This window comes from Bombus vosnesenskii, unplaced genomic scaffold (assembly GCF_011952255.1).
Source record: "Bombus vosnesenskii isolate JDL3184/JDL3185 unplaced genomic scaffold, Bvos_JDL3184-5_v1.1 scf7180000013264, whole genome shotgun sequence".
Lineage (NCBI taxonomy): Eukaryota > Metazoa > Arthropoda > Insecta > Hymenoptera > Apidae > Bombus > Bombus vosnesenskii.
The window spans coordinates 1,510,647-1,533,687 of NW_022882924.1; the positions used below are offsets into that span (position 1 = coordinate 1,510,647).

A 23,041-nucleotide genomic window follows, 5' to 3' on the forward strand; every position below is an offset into this window, starting at 1 on the left:
ATTTACCTAGCTTGTAAAGGAATCGATGTTTACGATCTCAGTACGGTAACGATTGTTTCCGATTAGATTTGCTTTCCAAAATCTTTGCCACGAGTTTACAAAATTCGGATACAAGGACAACAAGCGACCGCACCCAGCTGCGCATTTTTGACCTCCTGTTTGTTATTCCGCGTGCGGTACACATATGGCTTTGTTTGCTATAGATGAGTCGTTTTAGATAAGATTCTCTTCCTTTTTCATTAGTTTTTTAATTGGGAAAGCGAATATTTTTACAATAGCTCGGTTTGTTTGTTAATTATTTATACAGCGATTAATCTCGAGATGCTTGTGCTACAAGAACAGATAATTATTATTAATATATTCGCATATGAGAAAGGAGTTTCACAAATGAACGATACTGTGGTGTCGTAAAATATGACTCTTTATTCAATTAACTACACGCGAAAAATCTTTTCCGCTTAAAATTCATATTTCTTTCAGATATTTTTAATAAAAAATTGTTTTCTTCGCGTTTCAACACGACTACGTTTTCGTTATGCAATGCTCCCTCGATTGCTTTTATTTTTGACGCTCGGCTGATAACGTCATAAAACACTCGAGGAATTTTATTCTTGTCGGCTATATCATATAAAGCGGAAGCTCCAGGCCAGTCGCGACTTCCTGTTCCGTTAGTTATCGCAATACCGCGCCCACAAGAGCAGGCCGGTGCATTTTAGTAACTTCCGGCTCGCGAAAAATCGACCGATCAGCTTCGTTAAAATCGACAAGTGCACCATCGGCTGCCACCGTGGCACTTGACGGCTTGAAATAGACACGAAGCGAGTCACGATTATCCGAATTAATCGCACGTTACACGAGTTTCGGGATGCTATTTTCCTGTCGCGAAATTCCATTTCATTTTTCAATTAAAAAAAATTCCTAAGTAGAAACACGCGACTTAAAATTATTCCAGGACAAAAGATTCTAAAGTGAAACTTTTTACGAGCGTTAAATTGGAACAAATTTCCCTTCATTACAGTTTCACGCGATTTGTTCACGAAACTCATAGATTCTCAGCTAAATGAAACTTACGGTAATTTTACTTCACTTAAGTATCAGTTTAAAATAAATTCCTCGTTGAACATGAAGCGAAGAAAATTATAGAATTTGCTGAACGAATTCGAAGAAAAAGTTGCCTGGTGTAAAACGAGGTTTCGCTAGAAATGTACTGGCGGCTATTCGATTTCCGCCAAAAGGTTTCGCCGGAAAACCGTCAGCCAGGTGAACGAACTCGAGTACACGACACAAAATTAGTCCAACCACGTTCTGACCGAATTCGAGCCACACAGGCTTCGAAACGTGCTCGTAGTCTCGTGACTCAAAATTATTTATAGTGCATATTTAAAGGAAATTGGCACGTGCATTCTTCGAGCAGCAACGGCGATATACACATTGTTATGTAGTCGAATGTTATAGCGATTCCAAATGATATCCCACGATCGTGCGAATATCCCGCGCTCCGAATAGTATTCTTTGCGTTCGAGAAATACGAGCACTCGGGCAACCAGAATTTTCTAACGAGTTGAAACTTCTGTCGAGCCGGCTCCAGCCTATACAACTTATCTTCCTTAGTTTAGATGTCCAATCTAACATTATTCCATTTTTCAAGGTATTATATTGAAATATTAAAATGTCTTCGTGTTTTCTACCTTTTAAGTATTGTTATATCATACAGGTCGTTAGGAAGTAACGATTAAATATTTGACATTGAATTTTAAAGGACACTGACGATGAAAAGAAAATAATAAAACTTCGAGCTTCTTTAGTTTTAAAATGGTAAATAGGACGTATTAGTTAAAGAGAGTAAAATATTTCTAATGCAGTAAATTAGATAATCCCAACTATTTTCTTTGCAAATATCTCTTTGTAAATATCCAAGAGACTAAAATATGCTAATAAAGATAACTTTATGTGGACGAAGAGAATTAGAAAACGTGTTTGAGAGGCCTTTCGAGTTAATAGCTACGACGGTCGCAATTAACCAAGAGATCATAGAGCAATACATTCATCGTTCGATTAATCGTCTCAAGAAACAATGGAACAATATGCAAAGTCTCTTCCTGTATCTATTCTTCCTGTGCTCGAAGTTATATAATAACTTGACGATTCCACGCGGTGGAAAGGAATAAAACCGAACCTTCTCGTATCGATGTAAAATATCGCGGAACGTACGTCAAAGATAATTTTAATCATTAGTAATATGCATGAAACGCGTGCAAAGTGTATTTTCCCTGCTTAGAATGTTTATCTTATATGGAGAATCCGTATACGATGAAATCACTAGCCAAACGCGGTTATCCTTGGCTACATCGTGATATATTAACATATGCCAATGGAAAATAAAGGTTATTATAAGAAGAAGTAGCGAGTAAGAGTCAACGAAGAGACAGTTAATCGTTCGTACAAAATCAATTAAAGTTTCATTGAACCCCGGAGGTCCGATAAAAGAAGCCTTTCTGCGCGAGTTCGCTTCTTTGATCCGTATAGCGAAACGAGGATAAACAAACCGATTAAAGGAACTCGACCAAATACGTTTAATCGTATTGTGTATCGTACAATAAAAAAGGACACAGGGGTCCTATAATCCTTGGTAATTGATCTCCTATAGAAGATAGATTTTACCCATTAGGGAACTAAAATATTTCCAATTTTTATAAATATATTCCAACATTATTATATTATTGCATTTGTTTAAAATAATTTCATACACAAATGCACATACTTCCTCTAAGTAAAAAGCATCGAACTAAGCAATGCTAAAATTTTATGAACTGTTCCAATTATACTGAACTTCTTATCAAAGAATTCCACTAAATCTTTCGTCGACTTTCTGCAAGTTGTTCCGACAATATCCGAATTCACGTCGGGCAAGAGCACAGGAGAGGAAGAGAGACGGGACGCAAAAACTTGTGTATGTGTGGGTTGTGTACGAACGGAAATATTTTATCTTATTGCAGGGTCTGAGCGGTGATTTGGGCGCGCGAGAAGTTCTCATTGGCGAATTGCGAGAGGCTGCCGAACCTCTGCGGGAGGGTTGCGCTGCAGAGGTCCGCGAGAAGGTCGAAGCAGCGGTAAATGAGGCCGTACAAGCCTGGGAGGACACCAGGGCCGAATTAGATGCCCTTTGCACCAAGTATCAGCACGCGTGCAGATTGTGGCAGCAGTACAAAGACTCGAGCGCCGCTGTTAAGGCCTGGGTGGACACGCAGATGGACAGCGTCGCCAACCTGCCACCTGAAGAGGCCGTCAAACACATCAAGGTACGCGCGAACGTCTCTTTATTTACGAAATTTGCACAGCTGGCTAGTTAGTTTATTGGTCGATTGGTCGGTTCACGCGTGATCGGCACATGCCTCCACTCTTTTGAATTTTATGATACTTGGGATTTTATCTGAAAGGAGAGGAAACACGAGATACAGCGTTATCGTGAAAATGAAAAATTGAAGCGTGAAGAGATTAGGAGAGAAAGAAAGAGAGTAGCTGAAAGTGGAAAGTTTCTGTAAATCTATATTTAGCGTGCGAGTCATCGAATTTGGAATCGTAATTGGCTCAAAGTGTCAGATACCACCGAAATTTTCTATAGCCTTTGTTGCCATTTCTAAACTGGGGATTCTATTGTCTTTCGAACGATTCAGAGAGTGAACTGTTTTTATCTCTGTGACTCATCGGTGAGCATCGACTAATGAATTTTGCCGGTAACGCAAGTAACCACGAGGGATCAACTGGCAAGGTAAATGTGATAAAGCTAGCCGTATATATCGTAATGTTAGATTAGACTGTTAAACGAATACGAATGTAAAAAAAAAAAACAACCGAGCAAATGTTTGGACGTCTTCGAACGTCTTTATGTTTTTTTTTTTTTTTCGTTTGAACGTTAGCAAACTAAACGGTAGAATCCTCAGTTTGCTTTCGTATATTATTACTTTAAAGGCTTGACAACTTATGCTGGCAGTGGCCATTAACGTTATCACGTCATATATCGATGACATAATATTTATCAGCAAAACACGGTAACATTTGTACACACTATCGAACAAGACAAACTATCTGTTGGGTCTAGATAAGCCGAAAATGTTGTATCTGCTAAAATTCGTTAACCTATCTTCACCCATCGACATTGCGCTTCATAATTTTTTTCTGTTATCCTTCCTTTCGCTTATTATTCTGTTTTCCTTCGAATGATTAATAATTATTCTGACCGCACTTTAGCTACAAAAAAAAACGTCTATTAATTATTTACATTACTGTACCCAACCGAGTATTTATAGGTATCCGTTAGATACAAAAGTCAATACCGAACCTGGTATCTACTCTCGCTAAACACAAGATCAATAACCAAGCAATCATCTCATCCATTTAAAATCATAAAAAAGCATTTTCCCGCCACCGACAAAGTCGATGTCTGCCTCTTAGTACCGTGAAACCGGTGAACCATGACTCTACTCCTGCATCACTCATGAAAAAAAAAAAAAAGTCTCAGTTCAGACAAAGCGATAGTGCGAGCAGAACGTCATCGTCCCTTGAATGGGAGCCTCGGGGTAGTGTCATCGTCCCCACCACGCCTAGTGCGGCACAACGGACGTAGAAGGCACGATTCACCCTACGCAAGTGCGCCGAAACGTGGCTGCGAGGGTAGGTCGTTGAAATACGGGGCAACAGAGTCTCTCCCCACTCGAGTCTCAGGGTATGCGCATCGATCCCCGAAGAAGCGAGGACGCCAGTCTGGTCCAGAGCGTCGAGACGCTTGTTTCTTCACACATCTATTCTATAATCGTCGACGTGTCTCTGTGTGTGTGTTCACTATCCGTCTCGTTTCTCCGTGTATTATTATCGTTTCTTCGAGAGACCGACCGATAAGCGTACATCGCTCGTAAACACGTTTCGCAAGCATAGCAATTCGCGCGATTATGCGCGTACCATCGACGGTGGCCAAGAACCGTGTCCAGTTTCCGGCTAATCGAAAATTCGAACCGCATACCCGATGTCGCGACGACACGTGCCCGATTTGCTCCTTCTACCGTCGGCTTGTCCGTCCGCGGGTGGATTGTGCGTGACGTGCTGTGAAAAATAGGAACGATGAACAGTGACCTAAATTAAGAAGCATGTGCACACCCGAGGAGATAAAGGTACGATCGAATTGGGATTCTGCGATATCAAACGTGCCCGGCTACGCTGAAGGACGGTTCTGCTCTCCTATAAATCTGTGCGGTTTATCGATTTTTTTACGTCTTGCCGTGTTTAGAGAATTTATATGGTGATACAGGTGGTTTTATTAATTAAATTTTACACGATCGTTTTAGTTATTCTTATGTGATTAAAATTTACGTGATTTTTCGGCAATTTATACGTTTGCTATCATCGTTCTTACAGCGTTGGTTTCTACTGCATACTTGAATTTATACGTAGATTTTAGTTGTTTTTATTTGATTAGAATTTACACGATGATAAACGAAGATGATGTATTGTATTCGTTACATGAATTATATATATAGATATGTTGTTTCAGCGTGATTCAATTATAGTATACAATCTATATCGACATCGATATATGACGTTCGTGGTTCGAGGCGTGGGATAATTTTGTGTTGGAACTGTGTAATCCGGCGCACGTGTGATGCAACGAACTGGAATAGAATTTCTGCGGAGTCTTCGTGCATGACACTGTGCGCTAATCTAGTAAATTGTAGTTTGCATTCGACGTCCCTACTACTGTGACTATTCCTTATCAAAAGATGCAGTTGTGTGGCTGTCATCGAGCGATCGTGTACGTTTTTGATCTAGAAAAGGATATCAAAGAATCGCGAATGATACGGAAATAAAAAAATGCTTTCATAATCTTGGGAAGGTAACACGCGAAACTGAATGCGCGTTTCGTTAACTTAAAATGCACGTAGGCAAAAATAAACTGAATGCAGACTGAAAACTCGGTCGAAACGCATCTACTATTTCGCGCATTTGTCATTGCAAGTCGATTTTTCTCCTTTTATTTCTCCACAATACCTTTCTTTTCTCTTATTCTCGTTTATTAATTCGAATCATTCATTCCTGAGCGCCCCATTCACGTATTCTCGTTCACACATGTCTGCGTGTTCATGGCTGCCATGAATTTCAAAAAGCATTCGCTCGCAGCCTGCTATCTCCGGTTTCGTTTCTCAAACAATAACACGCGTTTATTTCTAGCATACAGACAACTCCCCTATCTTTGACGCGTATTTAACAGGTTTCTGGAATCCTGCTGCGACCACGAAACTATCATAACAGCTCGATACTGAAACACTTTAATCACCATGTTTGCAATTAGCGCTAACACGTCCCGACAAATTTAGATAAAACCAGTACGGAAGTGTCGTTTTCTTTACACCATTTCCATCACCGTGCCGGTAAAAAAAATATAGAAAAGATCATTTGTAACTCGAACGAGAGCATCGAACACTCAGAGCCGTTCCACTGAAACTGAAATGCATCTGTCAAATGTACGTATAACTCTAGATGGATCACGTGTCGTTTCATTGTGATACGTGATGCTTAAAAAATATCATATGTACATGGATAAGTTTGCGAGATATCTTGTTTATAGAATTGCATCAACGACATTGCGTTATGAGACATTTCGTACGTGAATGTAAAAGGATTCGTAATTATAAATGTAAAATATTTGAAAAACACCATTTTTTTCTTTTATACCTGCTTTACATGAAATGACATTTGACTGTGAATATTAAACGCGAGATGTTTCTTCTATAACGTTACACAAATCACATTACACCGTGTGGTATCTCGTCCAAGGATGCGTAGGGATTAGAAACTCCCTCAAGCGTAGAATGTCACCACACTCTTAAAAACACATACAAACTTCGTTCATTTTCCTTTTATATAATACATTTTACATGTTCAAACACGCGAGATATCTTGATAATAACGTCGAATAAGCAACGGTACTCTCTTGTCTACGGTTAAAGAGAGGTTGATCGTCTCTGAGGAGAGAAAACCTTAACTTCGATTTAAAGATTGTCGATGGAAACTAAATATCAACCTAAGAGTACTATTCACTTTTTGACAGATTTGCGAGGAAACGATGGCGGAACACAAGGAGAGGCTGGCGGAGCTTCAAGGGCTGGTGGCGCAGATCGCGTCGAACGTCGGTCTGGACGCGAGTGGACCGTTGAACTGCGAAGTGGAGGCACTCGGACAGCGTCTGGATGACATCCGTGAAACTCTGTCGTGTCTAGCGGATGCGGCAGACGCCCGTGCCCTCAACCAGGAGCTCACACGTGGCGATTTATGCCAGACGAAAAATTTCCTGGACTCGGTCCAACAGGCAAGTTGTTACGTAATCCTTTCGTGAAGCATTTATTTTTTTCCTGATATACTTCCTGCTTTAACTAAACGTTTTCTATCTTCTCCATTTTTTTACTCGTTTCATCCTTTGCTTCCTAGTTTCATGGCAGACTGCGAGGTAAATCTCACTTTGATTGCATAACGCGATCGATAGAGCGTAACGAGTGTTTTATTTTTATAATATGGCGATATCGGGAGGACCTTTCAAGCTCCTTTTTGCATAGAAAACGCTTTCAATCGGATCGTGCATTAGTCGTAAATATAAATATCGCGTAATTTATTATTGGCAGAGATGAAGGTATTAAATATCGGAGGTCTATGAATAGAGAAATTGTAATAGCCAGGAAATCGAGAATCCGAATAAGGAGTTAACTCATCCTACTCGATTAACGAGTTTGATATATTTCGAATCAAATATTTAATTAATTTTCAGCTAAACGATTATTTACTTATTCGCTTATTCGATTGTGAACTAAACGTGGAAATGATTTTAGTGAAAAGTTATAAGAAAAATCGATGGACTCTTACTACACGAACTTGAAATATATCGAACGCTTTCTCTTCCATCAAGTTCGAATAGACGAAGTTATACATTACAATGTAGTTTAAGCTTAGCTGCTGCGTGAATGTAAATGATCTAACGATGACAGGTTAAAGCTCTATTACCTCTCTGAATAATTCATGAAGTATTAGACGCTTTGAATTTATCTCTCGCTTCAAACGCGTTTGCAAGACAAATGAAAAGTTATGGTTCAAATGATAAATCTGGATTAAACCGTGAAGTTCCTTTTATGCGATTATCACTTTTGGGAATTTGGTCGGTATCCTAGATTTGTAAATATTTTGGACCCGTGGTATAGTTATCGGTGGAAAACGTCTTGACACGTGCGCTTAACATCGTACGGTGAGCGAGTACGTGTTTATTTAAATTAGCGCCAGACGCTGCTAGGGACATAACTACTCTTCCTCAACGGAGGTCATTGTTCGATACAACGTTAGAATTCGAACAGAAATCGAATCGGCCGGAATCTTATTGGAGAACGAGTATAAACATTTTCAACTTCCAGGCTTTTTCTTTTTTTTTTTTTCCTTCCTAAGTACGTTGGTTATAGGTTTGTAAGACATTTTACTGTAGTTTCCGATCAAATCTTTAAAACCAAATCAATGTTTCAAATCTTCAAGACGATGAAAAATTTGTAAGTTTAAAAGATCCGTCGGCATTTGAAATTTAAAAAGTCTGTAAGTCTGTTTCCAACTGTGACAGTTAATTAAGGTTTCAAGTTCATAAAATTCGTAAAAATTTGAAATTTAAAGTCAAAACGGAAGATTGAATTATGCCGAAACGATAGACTTGACATAACGAATAACAGTTAATTTGGGATCAATGGATCGCGCAGAAAGTGAATCAGCGCATCGCGGCGCGCCGTCTGAATTCCACAGGGGCGCGTTTCTGAGAAGCGAGGTTTCTAAAGTAGTAAGCTTCGTACTCGTTGAAGAACAGCATATGCTCTTCTTATTCTGGCCTTCGGAGATTCATATGCAAGTACAAGATACCGCGGCTCGAACGTACAAGCGAAACCTTATAAATTCCACTTTTTTCCATGCGTAGTAAAACTATTTATCTCGTGGTAATCAGTAGAGAAAATGATAAATATCGATTTTTTCCTTCGCTTAATCCTCCGACGTAACATTTTACGGCAATCTAACCGTCGATGTTTCAAGTGGCTCGAAAATACACTCGAGCACACTGGTTACAAAATATATTGCTGATGGCTATTTTTATTATCGTACAAGGCTAACCTAATAGATAGAGGAAGCGAGTTCTCGAACGAACCTTGGCCGATTCTGCTGTGTCTCGAGTAATTTGAATTCGCTTGGAATTTTTTGAAAGGAACCCACGAATCGCAACTGCGGCTGCCTGTCAAGGTGATTCCTCTGGCTGCGTCAATGGAGTATATCGTTGTATACGCGTCCGTCAGTTTCCGGCGTGCTATCGGGTGCTTGGCACAGGCCTCGCACGCGCGTTTATATTTTAATCGCGGTAGTTCCGAAACACTTTGTTGTGTCAAGGCCGAAGGGCTTGAGCCCGGGGTGGCAATTACATCAGTCACGAAATCCGCAACAGCTGAATCCGGACGTGCACCCTCTCGACGCGAAACTTCTGCCCCTAACGTACAAGGAGTATGCGACTTCGATTGTGTTTCCGATCGAATTTCACTGTGGATAGTTTATACTGATTCTTCGTTTGTCGGTGGAAATTCCCAAGGACAGGAGGAAATAGAGCCGGAAAAGCGGTATCGGAAAATAGCAAGCAACGAAGCGAAGCGCACTTGAGATAGGGAGGGAGAACGTCTTATACCGGGAAGACTCCTTTTTTAATCAGTTTCGCTTAGATTTACGGAATTTCATGTATTGAAGGCAGATTTACTTTTTCTTCCGCTAATTATCTTTTGTTTCAAATAAATGGATAGCTTTAAGTGGAAGAGGAGTAACATCTCTCGTTATTTTTTTAAATATGTCAGATTTAGTCGCCTTTTCTGTACGTTAGGTACCCTTTTTTCTAAAGTAAATCGATCGTTTTAAGTATCCGAATAAAGGTTAAAGTTATTGTTTATTGCTTTTTAGCAAATACATGGTTGTAGAGAAACTAAATATTAGGAAGTTTTAGCTTTTGCTACGTTAGTTATTCTTTGTCTAAGATAAATCAATTATTTGGTATTCAAAGAAAAGATTCTTTATCCAAAATAAATCTCTTATTTGAAATGACCACGTGTTTAACAAGATTTATTATTTTCTTGCAGAGCCTCACCTCGGTGAGCCAAGGCGAGTCGAAGGAACAGTTGAAGCTCCTTCGTAACCATCTTCTCGCGCTCACGTGCACGGAACCACAGCTACAGTCGATCAAAGAACGCACTCTGGAGGTATCGACGCAGGAACTATCCGTAGTCGAGGTACTGCAACGATGGCAGAACGTCTTCAGAGAAACCTTCCAACAGTATCACCGTTTATCGGCTCATCTAGTCAAAACGCAGGATGGTGCGACTGCCCTGAAACTCTGGCAGGAGTATCTGTCCGACGTGCAAGATTTCCTATCTAACGACGTGTCCGGGGACTACAACGGTTTATCGAAACACAGAAACCTGTGCGAGGTGCATCGAAATCTCCTGACCGACCAACAGAATCTCATTCTCACCGTTCGATCGGAAGAGGGCAGTAACTTATCGACAACGGAACAATTCAACATCCTGACGAATTTGCACAATGAAACGTTGGCTGCAATTATGGAAAGACACGCGGCGGTGCGTGACAGATTGGCCGCGTGGGACAGGTACAAATCGGACCAAACTAAATTGCTGTCCTGGCTAAAGGAAATAGAAAGAGAACGAAGCCAGTTACACCTTCGATTCATCCAGTTACAAAGGCTAAACGAAATTCTTCAGAGGATACAGGCACTGCTGGATAAAATAGAGCAAGGCAAATCTCAATTGGAGTCTCTGCAAGAGCAACAAGAAACTTTGCTCGTGAACTGTGACCAGACACTAGCCATATCTATTCGAATGGAACTTGCAGCTCACGCTCAAAGGATCGCCAATCTTAGTTCTAGTCTCGAAATCTGGAGAGACTACATACCGAGGATACAAAAGTTGTATGCAGAATACGAAGAACAGGCGAAGCACATCACGACAACGTTTTATGAAATTGGTCAAACACTCAGTGCAGCGTTCCACGCGAGGCCTGCCAGTTTGTCAAATACCAAGCAGCAACTGGAATCTATTCAACAACTGCAAAACAGACTAGCCGGCATGACCACGGATTTAGAGTCGCTGTGTGTGATCACAGAACAGCTGAGGGAGTGTCTGAGCCCCATCGATATGAAATCGTTGAATCAACAACAGGCGCTTCTTCGGTTGCAGCACGGAGACCTCGAACACCAGACCGCGTTGCTTATTTGTAGGTTGGACGAGCGTTGCGATCTTTACGATCGTTGGAAGGATAGATCGGCCAGGTTACTTACGTGGATAGACGAGACTGAGATCAGAATTCAAGACTGTGACACAATGGCGCCGAACGAACCTCAGGAGACCCTGAAGAGACTGGAGTGTGATCTGCAAGCGGATATCGCGTTGAAACAGCTAGAACGTTTGTGGATACAGAACACTGGCCAGGATCTGATAGAGGTAGCCGAGGAAGAGGAAAGCGGAAGGCTACAGCGAACTCTAGACGAAGTGAACGAGAGATGGGAACGGTTGCTGGCTATGGGAAAATCTAGAGCCAGCAAATTGGTCGATTTGATGAGAACTATGGATACGTTGGAGAAGAGGATAAGCGAGTTAAGGAGCTGGTTGGCCAGCGTGGAGTCTCAATTATCGGAGACGTTCGTGATCGAGGAGATCACTCAGAACTGCATCGACAAGAAGCTCGACGATCACGAACATCTTCAGAAGACTATCGAAGCAGAAAGCGGAAACATCGGCGAAGTGTTGAATCTCTGCGAAATTCTGTTGAGCGACTGCGACGCCTGGAAGACTTCCTTCAACACGGACGCGATAAAGAACGGAATGGAAGGTTTGGAGCGTAGGTGGACAGCGACCTGCGTGAAATCTGCAGAGAGGAAAGGGAAGATCATTCTCGCATGGAAAATTCTTCAAGAACTGGAGAAGATCAGGGCGGAACACGGGGGCTGGCTCGAAGAAATCGACGTGGCCCTTTCAGAATTGGAGAACAACCTGGATGAAGTTTCCAAGGAAGAATCGAAGAAAGCCATTGAGAAAACCAGAGGCATCTTCGATGATATAGAGGCGCACGAATCGGTGATCAAGATAATCGAACAAAACTTTAGTCGTTTAGCTAGGACAGGTCTGGAACCAGATAATCTAAAGTCGCTTATCAGCGAGACTAGACGGCTTATCGATAAGTGGCAAACGTTGAAACCTCGAACGAACGCTATTCTACTGGCGCTCCAACAGGGACAGAAGAATTATCGAGATTTCATCACGGTACACGGCGCGGCGGTCGTCGGATTAACACAAGTCGACGTTCGACTGACCACGACGCAACATTTAGCTACGTTTGAGCAAAAATCCTCGACACGTCGAAGACTACAACAGTTGAACGAGATCGAGGAGGAGCTTCGTACGCAGAACCTCACATTGCAGAAAGCGGATGAGTTGGCGTTGAAGGTTATGCAAGAATGTCATCCGAATGACGTGGCGACTATCCAAGAGCTGGTGGACGAGTATCAGGTGCTATGGAAAGATATAAAGGATAGAGTAGCTTCGTTGAGAGCGGAAATCGAGGGACAGGAGAAGTTGGAGGTTGACGAAGCTGTGCAGGTGGAGACGTTGAAATTCGAACAGGACACTGCTGTTCAAGTGGACACTTTGCCGAGGATAGTGAGGATGACGTCTAGCGATGCCTATCTGATAGAATTGGAAGCTGCTCTGATTGAGTGCAACGATGCGCTGGATACGCTGGAAATAGCAATTACGCCGGATCCTGTCGCTGGACCTGGATTAAACACAGCTGCTAAGAATATTGTAAGTTTGGAAATTATTCGAATGCTCTAATAGATAGAATAATAAATATCTATTGATATTCAATGAGTAATTTATAACAAAGTGTTTCAAATGAAACACTTCATTGTGATGTTTAGCGAAGAATCTATTGATTATTGGCAAATGTGAAATTATTGCCATTTAAAAAATACAAGATGACTTCAGTTTCTTGTGTAAGAAAAATTCCAAAAGCTTTTTTACGCTGATAGATGCTTAATATTAATAAATTTCGTTTGAAATATTTTTTGATCAACTGTTAGAACCAGAATCTAAACATCATGGCAATTGATTAATGCTATGCCTATATAATTGTTGAAATATCACGTTTGAAATATCTTTTATTTAACAGAGTAAACTAATTGGAAGCTGTCAATCGTCGATCGAATTGGTTCGTCACTTGCACGGGTTGCTCATTGAGGATGGAAAATTAAACGCGCAGGTTGCCAAGGCGAACGAAGTAGCGGCGTTGACGAACAGATACGAAAATCTGTTAATCCTGGCGAGAACGCGAGAACAACAAATCAGAGAACTCAGGTAGGATCGTTTACTTTAACACGTATAATTAACTACCTAATTACCGTTACTATAACAGACATTGTCATTAGACGTTATTGTACCTGTTTCAACAAAACCAATTGAATGTTAAACCAGAAATTTTTCGCGCGCAGGTCACCTAACTCTGACGTTTACACCTTTCCCTGTGATCAGTGAGTGTTCCCATTTCGCACTAACAGTTTCTCATTAACGTTCTGTTAACGATCTCCGTTCATTCCATACCTGTTTTTCTCGTAGTAAACTCTGAACATTAGCATGCCAAAATAGTTCACTTTCCAAAAATTTCGTCTAATTATAAAAAAAATGTAAATATAGATATGACAGCAAAAGATACCAAATTTTGTATATTACAGCGATAATGGTAGATTAACCTGTCCCTTGTGTTCGCGCCGTAACTGGGCTCAATTGGAGAACGATCTCTGGAGATTAGAAAAATGGCTGGAATTCGCAGAAGGCACGCAAAGCGAACAACATTCGCCACCAAGCAACATAGAACAATTGGAGGATGTCATACAAGATCACAGAGAATTTGTACTCGATTTGGACAGTCATAAGAGTATTCTAGTCAGTCTGAACACTGTCGGCGCTCATTTAGCCGATCACACGGAGGAACTGTGTCGAGCGATGCAACTCAGAGACAGATTAACCGTCGCAAACACGAGATGGGAGAAGGTGTGCAACGTGACTGCACATTGGGAGGAACAACTGCAAGTTGCGTTGATGTCGAACCAGCAATTCCATCGTATTATAGAGGAACTGCTTACCTGGTTGGAGAAAACGGAAGATAGTATACGAGCCAGCGAACCGGTCGACTTGACCGAGTCGACGGAAATTATGACCGCCAAGTACAATAAATTCAGGTATGTTTTAAGAATGTTAGATTCCAATGACCGTAAAAGATTACATAAGTGTAAGATGGTACATATATAGTAAATGAATACTTTCACTTAGAACGAATGGTTCCTTTCATTTTTCGGATTTTCTTTCCTTCGTATTATGACTTATTATCTTTATTTACAATTGTTCCAGCATCTACTAAATTAATCAAACAACAAAACAAATATTTCGTATTTTTCAATAATTACAAACTGTTGCAAACTATCAACGTTTATATCGGAATAATTAGAGTTGTAACTATTTCGCGTATTCTATCCGCGAAGAGACTGCAGTTAAAACAAAATCTTTTTCTTTTCAGAGAACTGAGGAGCGATCTGGAGCGGTGCGAGCCCCGAGTTCTGTCGCTTCAAGAGTCGGCTAATCAATTACTAGACGAGAAAGGCGAAACCAGAGCACGCCTACAGGAATTGCGACTCAGATTGCAGTCCCTTCGCCGACTGACTGGTATATACGCCTTGAAATTAGGGGCAGCTTTGGGAATGGACCCACGAGATATTGGACTCGCAGTCACAACTTCTTCTCTCGCTTCTCTCTCTCACGATGTAAGCTTCGTCTTGTATCTTTCTCACTTTCCTCTTAACTGAATATTCGAAACGAAACAAAGTCCTTACTATAGAATACTCTTGATATTTAATTTCTGTAAAAACGAAGTAGCTTGTTAAAAATATTTCCAGGGAACGTCGATGCTCTGAGGCTACTTGCTGGAACTCGATGGTTCTCGCTTCTTAAATGTTAGACCTCAGTGTAGCTATATGTGCACTTACGTCGTAGGATCACGTTAATCGATACTTGAAACACGGGGCACGGATTGCAATAAAGATCCAACGAATATCGAATACGAAATGATAGATGACCATCTGGAACAGTTCTATGAATAGTTTATGTATGAAAGCATCGCTGATAATGTCTTTCGTATCTTTTCCGATTGGATAAAAATAGATGTGATGAAAGAATCAAAAATGATTCTACGTTTTTCTCTTCGTACTTCGTTTTAATTCGCAGTTTGTATTTTACACGATGAACACTGTCAATGATATTCATCGTTTAAGATATACACAAGGCAAATTAAAATAGATATCCTAAAATTACGTAATGTTGTTCCTGGTTGGAATTTTATTATTCCATGTCCCGTGACAGTAGCATTCACACGCACAGTACCTTATTGTTTGTGTTTTCTCTTTTACTGTATTGTAGCTACTCGACGAAGCTGCCTCTGGAACCTCTCAGCCCCACGACGCACCTGGCACAACGTATGTTTTCTTCATTTTCTGTTTGAAGTTCTGAGCTATGTTCTCCAATACGATTTCTATGCATTTACATGTATGAACGCACATAAAGTTGCCTTAATATCTCGACATCGAACAGAAAACTTGGAGAACGTAAGCTCGGACAGATTTAACTTCCAATACTATTCGTGGCTGAAAAGATGACTTGCGATCTTTTACGCTTCCCTTTTAATCTATAAATGTAAACGACATAGACGACACTATCTCAATGACAAAAATACGCGTACGCTATTTTTAAGATTACACTATAAATCAATGAAATCTGCATTCCTTTGACTAGCCAACTCTTCAGCCACGAACGATGGTCTGTTTAAATAAAGTATCATTTCCAAAACTCACGATCGAAATCATAATAAATACGAAATAAACGCGCGTGTTCCAGTGGTGACGATGGCGAACGTACGGTATTATCTCGGGGATACCGTTTCCTGGGCCGAGTATTGCGAGTATCCTTGCCGATCCAGGCGCTGATGCTGCTGCTCCTCGGCGTCGCCTCGTTGGTACCATCCGCCGAAGAAGACTACAACTGCATGCTGTCGAACAACCTCGCCAGAAGCTTCACGCCAATGGTCGTCTATCCGAACGGGCCACCTCCTATCTAATTATGAAGAAACCTAATCTCGGACACACCGATTTCGTAGGGCCCAGAAGAATGTTCAACCGAAATATTCAAAGAAGTCGCGGGAAGCGGAAACGCGAGATCGCGCACGATCTGCGTACATATGTACCTACTTAACTAGTCTGTCATATGGCGATCCATTGATGCAATCGATAAGAGAGATCAATAACAGATCTGATTTTTTCGTACGTCGCGATTCTTCTCGAGATGGTCGAACGTTTAAGCAGAACTATAATGTTCGACTATCTTGATGAGAAAAAAAAGAAAAAACTGGTCAGACACATTCTTCTATAGACGATGATTTTACACGTAACAGACTAATCTAGACTGAAAAGGCTCACGTTGGGATATACTAAACTGAAATCCAAATTTCTTGGCCTTAAATCTAGTTGGATTAAAGCAGGTATAGCGCCTTTGATCTGACCACGTCCCAATGAAAGACTACGTTTAAAGACAGTACGAGCAACGATGCTTGCTATTCGAAAATTCAATGAATAATTCAGTTGTTCTTTCGTTGGATCTTTTCGTTTGCCCTTAATATAAAATTCGATGATTTTCATTCGTTTATTCATCGTTGGTATTAAAGGTACAAATTTGTATATTCTCCGTTTGTATAAAATTTGTAATATAATTGGACCTTCTCGTAGACAAACTTTAAATAACAAATTGTAATCTTTTTAAAACATGATTTCTATCTCTCGCTTCTAAAATTGTATAGATTATATTGAGGTAATTACTTACGTTAAATACTATTTAACATATTGATGTCGACATACGTTAAAAATGTTACTTAACGAATATATTCCATGATAGCGTGATATTACATACAATACCAGTTCGACTTTATTTTTTATACGTTGCATTTATAACTCGAAGGAAAGTAGGCAAAGAGCGAAGCTCGATTTTCTATATCGAGAACGAAACGTCCACTGACCGATATTTCAGAGCGTGATCGCGATTAACGCGATTAGTCATTGGTGCTAGCTCGACCGCTATAGAGAGAAACATAATAATTAATTATAATATATTATTATCATCGAGGTGTTTTCGAATTGTTCTCCTTTCCGTTCTTTTTTCTACGATTTCTTAGGGTAAACAGTGGATAAGGGAAAAAGCGAAGAAGGGAAGGATAGAATAAAAAGAAAAACGAAAAAAAAAAGACACAGACGTATCGCATAATAACCGAAATCGCATAATGAAATTACCGACGACACCTCGCACGAGGTGCATCTTTTTCGAACGAGAACGATACACTTTCGGATACGCACAAAAGGATCATGAGTTTATTATTCGAGGTACAAAATAAGAGAACGACTGTATTTAACGGCCCGCTAGTTTCGCTTCCTAATTTATCGATATCTTGCTTGCTGCGCGACCGAGCTTTGTTATGTATTTTTATAAGGACAGAGCTTTCCGAAGACGGTGTACATCTGTCGATGTAATATAATTATAATAAATTAAAACCTATAGAGGCTTCATTTCTTTCCTCCTTCTTTTACAAACACTATTTGTCTCCCGATGGGATTAATCCATTTTCAATGTCTAGAAAGAATTCTATGTCGTTAACCGTATACTATACAATTTTACGCATTCGCGAGTAAAGCTTGCGAGGAAATTTACTATAGTGAAAAATTATTTAACGATAAACATGTAATATTTGTATCCTCCCTTACCGTCTAACTACACACATGACGTATATACGTAAGATCGTCAGACGAGTGCGTAAAATTCACATCGATCGAGAGTCTGACAAATCGAAAACATTGTCAACTTGTAAAGAAACCTCTGCAAATACCGCACGGATGCTATTATCCATAGATAAAGACGTTATACACATCAATGATTCTTCTTTGAAATCACGGTCAATGAATAATTAAAAAAAAAAAAAAATAAAAAGAAGAGAAAATGAAGAGAGGAACCAATAATAATAGCCATTCGTTTGTGTAAAGAATTAATTTCTGCTCGAAAGAAGGAATAAAGTCATGTGCTTCGTGATTCATTAATGATTACATGATATTTATAACACGCATTTATTAACACTCCGATTATCACCTGACTCACCTTGAACCAGCGACGAGTCTAAGTAACAGTGCAAACATTCGCGATCACGTGTATCCTTCGCGTGAATTCAAGTGCAGTTTGTTCGAAGGCATCGCGGTAATTAACAATGATCTCTGGGATGCAATTATCACGATTGAAAGAAAGCGCGAGTCTCGCGGGCGCCACAATTAACTTTATCAGTGGCGCCTGAAGAAGCGCCGTTAAAAGGATCATAAATTGGAATATGAGCTCCGCTTGAGTCTGGTGTTGACGCTCTGCGTTAACTATCCTGCAAGTTCATTATACTCACGACGAGTTTGTAGTGCAACAGAAATGGCTCAATCGTTTCGCAATGTCGTACAAATTTTTCTCTTCCAATGATGAGTAAAATACGCAACGTTACAGTAGTTTGAAAATTCCTCCTTTTCGTCATTAACTTTCGAAAACTTTTCAAGGCGATCGAGTCGAGTGACGTATTCGCGAGGCATTCATGATTTAAGGATCGAGCAGACTACGTACACTCGCTTAAAATACTCGCCGTCTGTAAAAATTATTCCATATTTTCTCCATCGCGATTATGTATAGAAATAAGTAGATCTTAATCTCATTGGGCATCTTATGCATACATACCTCGATCATTAGCAATCGCTTAAGTTAATGACACTTTGTTTAGTCGCAAGGGTAGAAGAAATAAGATGTCTGATGTTTTGTACCATTTAGAGAAATAAATTATATACTGTGAATGATTTCCTTTAAACATTGACACCCTCGTACAAAAAGAAAAGCTTCTTTGTACGCTATCGATCATAGGTTTGGCCATACTTATTACTAAGAAAAATATTCTTAAATACTTACTAGCATCCCAATTTCAATTCCTTACCTTATATTTATTTTACATATATAAGTATAAAAAATAAATTAATAATTGGAATATTTCGCAAACCAAATTGTATCCTTATGACTATTTTGGACAATTTTCTCATTCTTGATACTAATTTTTCTATCTCTCCTGTTTGCATATGTACCAACGTATGCCTGTGTGCTGTAACAAGTTGCAGTCGAGATCGAGATAATTCTCGCTAGTCGCATATCTGCATCTCAGGATCAATCTAATGAAGTCTATCCGCAGCTGCGTCGAATGCTAACAGGCTCGGGAGAGAGAGAAAAATGCAAAAAAACTGGACAGCATTTTGCGAACACTATCATTCAGGTCGTGTCCAGTGATAACGAAGGCGGCGGCACTTTTAGTGTTGACGGAACGTTAGTTTACGTAAGAAAATTTTTACACTTAGCTTACTTATCATTATACGACAAGCGAACAGAAGCGGTTCAATCGTCGCATCGTCTGAGTCGTTTCAATCTTCGGTCGTCAGGTAGAAGAAACAATTGGATAAAATAAAATCCGAATAGTAGGTATGTCGAATTTGGATGGAAGAAAAACCAAAAGCTTGAACAACATCCCTGAAGTGTTCAAACGGCGCGATCATGATGAGTCGAAAGTTTTATCGAAAGTTTCTTTGGAAAACGTAGCCAGCGAACGATTTAAGACTTTAAATGTAAGAGGAGAGAACGCTTCCCCTTTTCCAAAGCTCGAAGTCATAAAGCAAAGTGACAACGATGAATCGAGTGACACCGAGGACGAAGCGAACGAAGAGAAAAGATTGAAAAAGCCAGAAGTGGCGAAGTTGGACGCCGAGGATAAAATAAAAGATACTTTTAAGGTAATTCCTTATTGCATCTTCTGATTCCTGTCAGATTTTTTTATTTCATTCCTTTCCGGTCAGCTCGATTTTTCAAATGTAAGTTTGAAGAAACAGAAACAGATTCTATCGATAATTGACAGTTTTCTGTCGCTCATTCTAATCACTCCGATGACCGTCGGTTTTTGGAGAGGGACATGGACCTTGATGGATATCTATGCAGATACGTAAGTTTATTTATACTCCGTCTAGACATACTTATTAACTATTGCGATGATAAACGATGCGAAAAATCTATAAATAGATCGGAAGAACTGTCGGTGATTTTTGTCAATTAAAACGATTCGCTGTAATAGTCTAAATCACGCGGAAATAAAATTGACAGAAAAATTACAATAAAGTGCACGTATAGAATTATGATTTTGAAATGTTCTAAGGTTCCCGGAATTGTTCACGTTCCTCTTGGGTATTCTAATTCACACGTGTTTTGCTATTACGAGGAATTTCCTGCACTATCGTGTGCTCGATATATCAAAAAGGAAAACTTGCCTGAATATGACCGTTTGCAAGATCATCCAAATTTTATACACATACGTCTTCGGTATTTCCTGCAATATGCACTGGAGGGGTGCTTGGATTATTTTCGACCACTTCTTCTATTACAATATTTGGTGAGATCGGTAACTCGTATTTTATTTTAGAAGATAATTCTAAAAATCGCGTTCCGCAGATTAGTGTCTCGAATAGATAAAAATTAATTCATCGATAAAAGATAGTAGCGGAGATAAAGATAGGTTAATAAAAAGAATGTATCAGTACAGAATGTAAATCAGTACAGAAAAGGATAAAATAATTTATTTACATTTTAGAGGATCACATGGAGCACCTTATCAATAGCAAGTAGCTGGGATATATTGAGACGCGGCAAAAATAGTCTGTTAATCGCGTTTGATACTTTCATTTCCTATGCTAATCTTTATGTTCATCATGAATGCTTTTAAAGATAGTGAGCGTCTCGTGCAAGTAGAAATATGATGATAAAGAGTAATGTCTCAAAACTGACTTAAAGCATTAACGATAGCATGCCAATTTTCCAGATATAATTAATCAAAGCTATATATTGTAACTTCTAATTATTACGACTTATTTCTAAACCGTAACCATTTAATCCAATTTACTAGGTTGTCCCAAAAGTTACTTCTAGTTCTTATTACTACAAAACGGATCATACGTAATTCAATAAAATAATATGGAATAAAAAGTCTTGTGCGTCTATTATTTTCTTACAAAACGAAACCAACTTTTGGGACAACCTGATATTTTTACGATAAAGTAATATTCCTGATTTCTTTTTATTAATATTCGTTAATTTCATCAATTTCCTTTAGGGTAACTGTAACCGCTACTTTGGCGCCAATGACAATTTTGGCGATCTTTCGATCAATTCGTAATGTTATAGCCATCCCTTCGGTGATCAACGTCGACATACTCACCTTCGTCTTTCGTTTTCCAACGAGGTATAAGCTGGTAAGTTAATTAAAAATATATTTAAATTGTAGAACTGTTGATACGTTTCGTGATAGGATACACGAAAGATCTAGCAATCGTTACATGTGTACAAAGAAAATAGAAAAAGTTGTAATAGATGACCAGTTATGTAAATAAAAATCTTGACGAGGAATCCGAATTGCAGAGATTTCACGATTTTTCTTGGCACTTTGGCAAATATTTCAATCGCTGTTAGATACGGATATCAGTGCAAGAGTCGATGAGAAAAATAAATGTTCATCAAGAGTTCTATTTTACAGATTGTATATCTCCTCACGAGAGGAGACCTTATCAATTGGTAAAGTGATCGAACAAAATCTGCGATGCCGTATCACTTAAGTATCGCAATCGATTGTCAAACGGTTCTAAAGCCGAATTTTCATTGGGAATATTCCGTGAATATGATTCGTACGATAAGATTCGTGAATTGTAAGAATCACAAAAACACATATGAATAAAACACGTATTTTAATTATTCAAATATAAAAGATGTGTTTGGTTATTATATTAACGATGATAAATGATCTGATCTGATTCGATTCGATTATCTACTGACCGATCACATATAACGATACAGAAAAATAAATCATGATAATATGAAATTTGCAATTAAAAAAATTGTCCCACTTATCGGGTTTGTAGTAAGCTTTGTATCACAACGTACGATCTTTTAATATGGCGAAAGAAAGCTATTATTAGACTATAAGGGTTATCATGTTATCTGACAGGCACGTTATCTATTCATTGACGCCTCTGAATCGTGAAAATCGTGTGCATCTTAGTAGAACGAAAAAATTGCAACAAAGAATCTCACAGGCTTGAAATGGGGGAGTAAGACTTGTAATAATCGAGGCAAAATGAACTTTAAACTGATATTTTACAACTTAACTAAACATGAAGAGCAACGTTGGCTCTAACATTAGATCCTGATCCTTGTAGTTGAGAATATTGACAATATATATCATAAATATATGTATTGATGGTCTGAGAGCGCCCATAGCCATTTTTCACAAAACAAAAGAAGAGACAAGAATCAATTAACAGTTTGAAGAACAACATTCTTACGTGTTACGTTCCAAGGGAAGATATAATTCTATCCATTGGATGAAACAAAAGAAACATAAAATAAGGCAAAGAACAAGAGCTAACTAGCTAATTTAAAAAATAAAGATCTTACTTGTGCAATGACCATTAAAAGTACGACGATCCTAACGTATCTCTGTGATTCACAATGACAGCTTCGATATACAGAGTCGTAGGTGCCTGAGATGCGAGTAGACGCTGGAATAATTTTTTCTCAACGTTCAACAAAAGGCTGTCACGAAGGAAAAAAAAAAAAAAGAATATGACAGGTCAAGGTAGATGGTCGTAATCCAAGCTTGATTGGTGTACAAAAAGGTGGCGATTAGCGATGCGTTCGACAAAAGCCCGATGAAACTGACAGACAGGAAACGCCACTCAAAA

The 23,041-nt window shown here is 39.3% G+C and overlaps 2 protein-coding genes across 12 annotated transcripts in view; both read left to right on the forward strand.

The window, feature by feature from the left end:
- The window catches only part of LOC117237654 (nesprin-1), a 112,207-nt gene extending 94,440 nt beyond the window's left edge, over positions 1–17,767 (forward strand). For 9 of the 11 annotated variants that reach the window (XM_033501828.1, XM_033501897.1, XM_033501836.1 and 6 more), the window contains 9 exons: positions 2,997–3,299; positions 7,100–7,357; positions 10,179–12,914; positions 13,282–13,466; positions 13,601–13,639; positions 13,841–14,347; positions 14,683–14,926; positions 15,579–15,634; positions 16,053–17,767. In XM_033501828.1, the coding sequence (XP_033357719.1) occupies positions 2,997–3,299; positions 7,100–7,357; positions 10,179–12,914; positions 13,282–13,466; positions 13,601–13,639; positions 13,841–14,347; positions 14,683–14,926; positions 15,579–15,634; positions 16,053–16,272 (4,548 nt within the window). In that variant the 3' untranslated portion in view covers positions 16,273–17,767. The remainder of the gene's footprint in view (positions 1–2,996; positions 3,300–7,099; positions 7,358–10,178; positions 12,915–13,281; positions 13,467–13,600; positions 13,640–13,840; positions 14,348–14,682; positions 14,927–15,578; positions 15,635–16,052) is intronic. The other 2 variants (XM_033501907.1, XM_033501868.1) reach the window with 2 other exon arrangements.
- Positions 17,768–19,362: 1,595 nt separating this feature from the next.
- Positions 19,363–21,622, forward strand: LOC117240398. The gene is made up of 5 exons (XM_033506439.1): positions 19,363–19,599; positions 19,703–20,050; positions 20,114–20,256; positions 20,467–20,700; positions 21,418–21,622. The coding sequence occupies exons 2-5, from the start codon at positions 19,745–19,747 to the stop codon at positions 21,563–21,565; spliced, it is 831 nt and encodes a 276-aa protein (XP_033362330.1). The 5' UTR covers positions 19,363–19,599; positions 19,703–19,744; the 3' UTR covers positions 21,566–21,622.
- Positions 21,623–23,041: the final 1,419 nt, after the last annotated feature.

What these genes read in the sequence shown, in the direction of transcription:
- LOC117240398 (XM_033506439.1), top strand. Translation starts at nt 19,745, where the DNA reads ATGTCGAATTTGGATGGAAGAAAAACCAAAAGCTTGAACAACATCCCT. An exon ending in AAATAAAAGATACTTTTAAG is followed by an intron (nt 20,051 to 20,113) that starts GTAATTCCTTAT and finishes CTTTCCGGTCAG; the next exon opens with CTCGATTTTTCAAATGTAAG. An exon ending in TTCTTCTATTACAATATTTG is followed by an intron (nt 20,701 to 21,417) that starts GTGAGATCGGTA and finishes AATTTCCTTTAG; the next exon opens with GGTAACTGTAACCGCTACTT.